The sequence below is a fragment of the Meleagris gallopavo genome, chromosome 13, assembly GCF_000146605.3.
Source record: "Meleagris gallopavo isolate NT-WF06-2002-E0010 breed Aviagen turkey brand Nicholas breeding stock chromosome 13, Turkey_5.1, whole genome shotgun sequence".
Taxonomy (NCBI): Eukaryota; Metazoa; Chordata; class Aves; order Galliformes; family Phasianidae; genus Meleagris; species Meleagris gallopavo.
Genome location: NC_015023.2, coordinates 10,199,341 through 10,206,737, shown reverse-complemented (window position 1 = coordinate 10,206,737; position 7,397 = coordinate 10,199,341). Strand labels below are relative to the sequence as shown.

The window sequence follows — 7,397 nt, the reverse complement described above, 5'->3', positions numbered from 1 at the left end:
CTCCGTTGCGGCACCTGCTCGTGCGATAGAGCCGGGCTTGGAGGGGAGGGCGGGCGGTATCGCCCCTTCGGGCCGGGGATCGGCAGAGGGACGGCGGCGGGGCGGGGGAACGCCCCCGGAGCTGGGGCTGGCGGGCGGCCAGGGAGGAAAGGAATTGTACGGCTGCCAGGCTGCACGCCCGGCTGGGAAAGGGATTAAAGAATAACAGCCGATGCGAGAGCGGCCGGGACGCGGCGTCCTAAGAAGCGTGTCCTGCTCTGGGGCAGGAAATGAGGGTGCGGGCAGTGGGTCCTGAGCGCGGTGCTCCCTGTGCCCTGCACCCCCTGAGATGTGGGGTCCGGGACGGAGCCCCGAGCCCCGACGGCAGCGCGGTGCGTGCAGAGCTAAGGGAGCGTGGCCGGGTTCCAGCCCAGGCAGCCCTTTGTGTGCGCTGAAAAGGGAGAGCCGGGCTCCAAGGAGATGGCGGGGAGGTGGCCAGGAAGCGTAAATACGCAGCCTCTCACGGATATTCCCAAAGGATTGAAAGGGACTTTTCTTCTTTTTCATGCTGCTGGGGGAAGGGCGGACGCGGCGGCACGGGGACAAAAGGCAGCCAACAAACACGAGGTGCCATGGCTACACAGGGAACAGGGATGGGAATGGGATGGGAACAGGGATGGGAATGGGATGAGAATGGTGCTCGCTGTGCCTTGGAGGGTCCCAGCCCAGCACCTCGTGCTCTGCTCACATCACCCATGAGCTGTGGCCCCTTTGTTCAGCTCTCCCAAGGCTGGCACATGCTGCATCATGTGGCCGCACCGCAACCAGCACGGCTCCTCTCAGGGCAGCCATCCCCTTGCACCTGCATCTCCCCGGCCTCACTCCTCTCTCCCTGCTCCCATCCCTTGGTGCAGGATGCAGCCCCCTGTGCTGACCCCCTGCCCTGGGGCCACATCTTCTATAGGGAAATGACACCTTGGGTCGTCCCCTTGCTGCTGTCCAGGGAACAAAAAGGCTTCTGTCCACACTAGGGCATTATCAGGAGGTCAGTAGAGTTATTTTTGGGCTGATGTCTGCACTTGTTGATGTTACTGGATGATGTGGAAGTCAGCGGGGCTTGCTGCTGCCTTCAAAGATCCTCGTGGAGCACTGGGGGAGGAAATCCTCACGTCCCTGTGAGGAAAATTTGCCCTTGGGCTCCAGCCAGCAGCACTCCTTGGGCCTGATAAGAATTTACAGCTCGAACTGGGCAGTTTGAGTCTTGGGAACCTCTGCGGATGGAGACCCCATGGATTCCACCCTATGCCCAGAGGCACTGCATGGGGCTGAGCTCTGCGCGGGTTGGAGCCTCCAGCCCTGCAGAACCCCTATGTGCACCCCGGGCTGCAAACCTGCATCCTCATCCCAGCCACTGCCCAGCCCGGTGATCCCAACACAACCTGGGAGTTAAATGCTTGCGTGCTGAGAAAATGCACCCGATAAGGCTGTGGGAAAGATAAATAGGGCTGGCTCTCCTTGAGGAGGTGAGATGGGCTGGGCTTCGGTTCCCATCGTCATCCAGCACAACATGGGGACGGCTGGGTGCCCTCTGGACTCCAGGCACTTCAGAGTGTGCCACACTGCACCGTGGCCCTGCAGCCCCAGGACAGCCATGCGGGGGAGTATGGTGAGGGTATGGTGAAGGTTTTCCAGGCACTGATGGCTACAGGAACAGGCGTAGGAACGCACCGGTGTCGGTGCAGACGCAGCCACTGGCACGGTCATGATTCATGCCTGGGGTGCGGGGCCAGGAAGGTGATGCTCACCATGGGCTTTGCTTGCTGCCTGCCAGCTCTTGGCATCCCACCAAGCTTTGTCAAGTCCCAAATGATGACAAAGTGCTGAGCCATGCCCAGCTCATCGCCCTGCTGCGGCTTTTGTCCTCGATGTGTGAGCGGGACGGGTGGAAACTCAGCGGCAAATTTCCTTTGTGCACAGAACAAAGCACAAGGGCGAATGGCTTCCTTTGCTCTGTTCCCAGAAATAGGTCCCACAAAACAGCCAGAAAGGGAAAAACACTCAGCGGAGTGGTATGGGAAGAGCTGGAGCTGTGCCACCGTGCCCTGCATGGTGACGGGAGGACCCCGCAATGTGAGACCTGTCCCCACAGACCGGCTCCAAAGTCCTGGGTGCAGAGACGCAAACTGGGGCCGGTTTGGGCTGCCACTTCGCCATCACCATCTGCAGCCACGTTTCCTGCCCCCACAGTTTCTCCTCGCTGTGTGTCTGCTGCAGGTTGGGCTGCCGGAACCCCACTAAGGGTGATGGGGTGGGGCCGGACTTAGAGGTCGCTTCCACCCTTAATGATTCTGCGATTCTATTTAGGGACAGGGTTAGGGGATGGGTCAGCGGTTGGATTCGGCGATCCTATAGGTTCTCTTCCAACCTTAGCGGCTATGATTCCATCAAAAAGCTCGTTCGTACCGGAGAGCTCTGCTCCGCGTTTGCTTTTATATGGGAGGAAAACCCGTTTCCCATCGACCACGCTCCAGCCCATTGCCCTGGTGCCCTCTGGCGGCTCCTCGCCGCCTCCATCACCGGACGCCACTTTAATTAACGCTAAATACCGAGGCCGATCCCGCAGCCCCGCTATCAGGAGGCGCTGCAGTCGGATGTGCTGCGCTTGCTGCGATGCGTGCTGAGGTACCAAAGGCAGAGGAACACACCTGGGGGGTGACACAGTTAGTGCGGTGGGCACCCTCAGTGCCACGCCGGGAGGACGAGGGAACCCCCTCCTCCCCCAAAATCCCACCCGGGTGCTGACCTTGCAGGGAGTTGAGGATGGTGAAGAGGTAGAGCTGGGGCACGAGGAGCACGCCAAAGGCACAGAAGGCCGTGCCCCAGGTGGTGCCCAGCAGGCAGGTGAGCCCCAGCACCGTCACCCAGTCCCTCCTCGCCCTCCGCTGCTGCTGCCGTGTCTTCCGCAGCACCACCACCACGGCCACCAGCACCAGCACGTTGAACAGCAGGATGAGGCCAGCATAGCACAGGGTCATGTAGTGGGCGGGCGGGCTGGTGAGCCAGCACCTGGTGGGGATGGGGGACAGCTGTGTCCTAACCCTGGTCAGCCTGGGGTGCACGGGGTACATGGAATCTTTGGGGGTGCATGGCCTAACCAAGTGCATAGGTGCATGGAGAACCCAGGGTGAATAGGGAGCAAGGGGTTTCTAAAATCCCTGAGGTGGATGGGGAACTAAAGGCGCATGAGGTACTTGGGAAGCCTGAGGTTCCTGGGAGCACATGGGAAACTCAGGGTGCATGGGATTTCTGGAATCCCTGGGGGTTTGTGGCTAACCCAAAGTGCATGGAGAACCCTGGGTGCATGGGGTACATGGGAACCCTGAGGTTTCCGGAATCCATGGGAGCGCATGGGCAAGCCAAAGTGCATGGGATGGATGGCTAATCTCGAGTTCATGGGATGCATGAGGCCCTTGGGGGTGCATGGGGAGCCCAGGGTGCGTGGAGGATTTAAGATGTATGGGGAAACTCAAGGTTCTTGGGGTACATGGGAGTGCCTGGGTAACCCAAAGTGCATGGGGTGCTCCATGGGGAGCCCAGAATGCATAGTGTGCTTGGGGAGCCAACAGCCCCCACACTCACATGGTCACGTTCTTGTAACCGTCAGCAGTGCTGATGACGTGGTGCCCGTAGATTTCTCTTCTGAAGATGAGAACAGCCACCACGGCCAGCGTGGGCAGACCTGGGGGCCAGGGAGAGGCCAGGTAAGGCCGGGCAAGGGCAGCGGGGCAGTGGGAGACCATGGGGGCACTCACCCCAGGTGCAGAGACAGAGTTTGAGGAGGTAGTGCCGCACATAGATGTTGTAGACCTTGATGAGGAGGAGGTAGAGGTGGAAGCCCTCAGCCCACATCCACCCCAGGGCACAGAGGAGGCTGCCATGCAGCAGGGCGGCCGCAGCCTGGCAGCCTCCCATGGTGCCCTCAGCCAGTGGCTCGCTCAGCAAGAAGCTGGTATTGAGCAGGAGCAGTGCAGCCAGCAGGTTCATGTGGATCCTGGTCGTGTCGTCCCGCGGCCGGCATCTGCAGGAGGGGAGAGGGCACGGGGTGCAGAGGATGCTCACCAGGCAGCAAAAAATGGCGTTGTGCATGGCATGGCACGGCATGGCACAACACAAGGAATGGTGTGGCACAGTGGGCAGCGTGGCGTGGTGTCATGCAGCACTGCACATGGCATAGCACACAACAAATGGCATGGCATAGTATGGCACAGCATGGCACATGGCATGGCACAGCTCTACCTGAAGATACAGCAGAGCAGCAGGGTGCAGAAGGCAGCAGCGGCCGAGATGGAGCAGCCCACGGTGCTGATGTAGGTGAGAGATTGCAGCTCAGACTCGCTCAGGTTGTGTGCCTGGATCTGTCCGGAGAGGTGCACATGGGGTAAGCCATGGGGTGTCCTATGTGGTGGGAGGAGGAAGGGCAGGAGCCACGCACCAGCAGCACAGCAAAGTAGGTGAGGTGGTTGCAGAGGCAGCGCACGGTGCCCTTCTGGTGCTGCGTCTCGCAGCCCTTCCTGCTCCATGTGCCAGCACTGCCCGTGCCTGCGGGCTGCCAGAAGACACAGGTAGCATTGGAGCTGTCCTGGTGGAATGGAGGATGGAGGAAGTGAGATGGGGACAGTCTGCTCCCTGGAAACCCCGCGTCTCACCAATGGTGCCACGGTGGAGCTCAGCTCACCAACTCCTCGTTGTGCATGAAGTGGATCTCCACGGGGCGCCGCAGCTGCTCTACCCGCCTGTTGTGCAGGAAGGCCCCCAGGATGTGGTTGTTCAGCACAGAGCTGTTGTGCTCATCCTGTGAGAGACAGAGCAAGACGCCTTATGGGGCCCCACCGCAGCCCCATAGCGTATCTACATGGGGCTGCTCAAGGAAGGCTCGGCTCTTCCCAGGCACCCTCATTGCCGGCGCTCACCAGGAACAGGCTGGCACTGTGGATGTGAATACAGATGAGCTTCTGCTCCTCCTGTGCTTCCATGCCCTCCATCAGCTCCACAGGGAAGTTGATGCTGCCCTTGAGCCATGCTGGCGCCTGCTCTTTGTTCTGCACTGGCTATGGGGGCAGAGGAGGGGTCACGCTTTTGTGGGCACCCCCTGTGCATCCCCAGCCCCAGGTGCCGAGCAGGGTCCTGGCTCCAGCACTAGCTGCATTTTGCAAAGAGGAGAACTGGGCTGGGGAGAGAGGAGCTCAGGGCAGGGAAGTGTGGTCTCAGCAGTGCAGGAAGTGCTGTGGAGCTGCCTTGGGACCCTCCGTGCTGTGAGGGGAAGTGGCCCCGACACATCCTGCACCAGTAGGTTATGGGTAGAGGCTGATGCAGGAGCACTCCATGGGAAGGGCACAGCGGTACCCACCATGTTGCTGCTAATGTTGAGCCCTCGGAAGCGGCCGGCTGTGATGTTGAACACAAAGGCCTCCAGGATGTTGGTTTTGAAGCTGTATTCCTCCTTGCCAAACGTGCTGTGGGCCAGCGCCCGCTCCAGCTCTGTTAACCTGCTAGGGGAATGGGGTTGGTGGGATGTGGGGGAGTGGGGGAACAGCAGGGATGGGGCTGCACTCACCTGGCCCAGTTGTGCCGGGAGCTGCCCTGTTTCAGCCCCTCTGACAGCTTATGCATGCAGCTCTGGATGTACTCAGTGTCTGCAAGGGGGGTTCTGAGAGATGAGCCCCGACCGCAGCACCTGCCCAGCTTCCATCCCCACCTCCTCCCAGCCCAGCCCCGTCCCACCCCCACCAGCAGCACGGGGGCACAGGGACTTATTCCCACCTTGGCTGGGCAGGACAGGCTCAGCGAGGCAGAGGATGAGAGCAGTGAGCAGCAGGGTGGGCATCTCCGCGATCCTGCAAAAGGCACCCAGCCCCACACACACCCAGTCACAGCCCCGGGGCCACGCTTGGGGCACGATGGGGCTACAGCCACCACAGCTGCCTGCCATGCAAATCCTGTGGCATCCGGGTGCTGGCACCAACCCGGCCCCGAACTGCCCAGAAGGAAGCGGTCCCAGCGCAGGGGTGGAGGGCACCCAACAGATTTGCATCCTTTGCAGTGCCACCCCGACCCCAAAAGCAGCAGCTCACCCATCACACCCACCAGCAGAGGCACCAGCCCTCCCAGCTCTCAGCATCGCTGCGCGGCCCCCGCTGAGAGGTCACCCCTGAGCCCCCTCCTGCCCCACAGAACCCCATGGCCATCCGGGAAGCCCCTACCTGCCGGGCCAGCAGGAGCCAGGCAGTGCTGTGTTGTGTCAGGAGCTGCCGTGATGCTGTAGGGGTGGCTCTGAGTGCACTGTGGGTCCGTGCAGCAGAAGGGGAAGTGTTCGTACGCAGATAAGCAAATGAAAGCAATGGAACTTTTGGATTCAGCCTCTTTCACGCAGCCCTCACAGGATGAGTTGGTTGGGGCTCAGCCACACCGCTGCCACTCCAGCCTCTCTCTGACCCACCCCAGAGCCCTTTCGGCCTGGGTTTAGCAGGGGGCTTCCAGGCATTACCCATTTTGTGACGGGCTGTGACTGCAGACTCCACAACACCACCGTGGGCCCTTGGCACCCCTGAGCTGTTCCCGGCAAAGTGACCGGCAAAGAAACACCCAGATCCAGCAGAAAAGAACCACCGAAAGTTTTCACTCCCAGCAGCCTTTTCCTCAAACAGCCCTTTCAGCGTCAGGTTCTTCACTGAACTTCTGCTCCCTACTAAAACCCAGATGCTCACATCCAACGCCGCAAAAACACATTGACAACCCCAGCAACAGCAGCATTCCTAGGCTCGTTTCGGTGCCAGCAGGGCTGCTCCTCCGTGCTGCCTGCAAAATCGTTCTGCTCCGAGGGAAGGAGAGGGGGAGAGCCCCTTCCCTGGCGCCGGGTGGTTCTTTCCAATGGAAAAACACCGGGGTTGGAGGGAAGGGGCCGGGACGTGCGCAGGCAGAGCGGTGCTGCTGGGAATTGAAGCTCACCGCTCGCCCCACGCAGGGTGCCAGCATCGCCCGTGGGAAATGGGTGAGCGGGGATGCTTGGGGTTCGGAGCTGTTGGCTGGAAACCTTCCAGCTAAGCGGGGAATACCCGGGGAAAACATCCCCGGGAAAATGTGCAGGAGAATGGAGTTTTGGCGGCCCACATCCCGTGGATGGTGGGACCCCGAAATGCAGCACTGTTGTTCCAAGGGGAGGGCAGGAATCCACCGGGGAGGTGAGAAACCCCACGGCAGAGCAGGGGGATGAGGATCCATCACCCCAAAGCCCGCAGTGATGGATGTGGGGCTGCAGGCAGGGCTCGGCGGGAGCTGCTCCTTCATCCCTGAGTCCCGGCAGCGCTCAGACCCGGGAGCGAACCGAGCGGGGCCACGGGCGGGGGGGAGAGGGAGGAACG

The 7,397-nt window shown here is 61.0% G+C and overlaps 1 protein-coding gene across 4 annotated transcripts; it reads right to left on the bottom strand.

Moving 5' to 3' along the window:
* Nucleotides 1–2,432: 2,432 nt before the first annotated feature.
* ADGRG5 (adhesion G protein-coupled receptor G5) lies at nucleotides 2,433–7,161 on the bottom strand. 4 transcript variants are annotated; one of them, XM_010717849.3, is made up of 12 exons: nucleotides 6,240–7,161; nucleotides 5,800–5,873; nucleotides 5,594–5,672; nucleotides 5,387–5,528; nucleotides 4,950–5,087; nucleotides 4,715–4,831; nucleotides 4,472–4,618; nucleotides 4,276–4,394; nucleotides 3,792–4,057; nucleotides 3,619–3,718; nucleotides 2,783–3,045; nucleotides 2,433–2,684 (listed from the first exon to the last, which is right to left on the bottom strand). In XM_010717849.3, exons 2-12 carry the CDS (start codon nucleotides 5,861–5,863, stop codon nucleotides 2,611–2,613), a joined length of 1,509 nt encoding a protein of 502 aa, XP_010716151.1. In that variant the 5' UTR covers nucleotides 5,864–5,873; nucleotides 6,240–7,161; the 3' UTR covers nucleotides 2,433–2,610. The 4 variants fall into 4 exon arrangements, with proteins under 4 accessions (XP_010716151.1, XP_019475185.1, XP_019475186.1 ...); XM_019619640.2 differs by lacking the exon at nucleotides 6,240–7,161 and having other exon boundaries at nucleotides 5,800–6,210; XM_019619641.2 differs by lacking the exon at nucleotides 6,240–7,161 and having other exon boundaries at nucleotides 5,387–5,525; nucleotides 5,800–6,210.
* Nucleotides 7,162–7,397: the final 236 nt, after the last annotated feature.

Coding starts and splice junctions, on each gene's coding strand:
- ADGRG5 (XM_019619640.2), bottom strand. CDS start 6,070: ATGCAAATCTGTTGGGTGCCCTCCACCCCTGCGCTGGGACCGCTTCCT. Junction 5,529..5,593: donor TCCCGGCACAACTGGGCCAG/GTGAGTGCAGCC, acceptor CCATTCCCCTAG/CAGGTTAACAGAGCTGGAGC. Junction 3,719..3,791: donor ACTCTGTCTCTGCACCTGGG/GTGAGTGCCCCC, acceptor CCTGGCCCCCAG/GTCTGCCCACGCTGGCCGTG.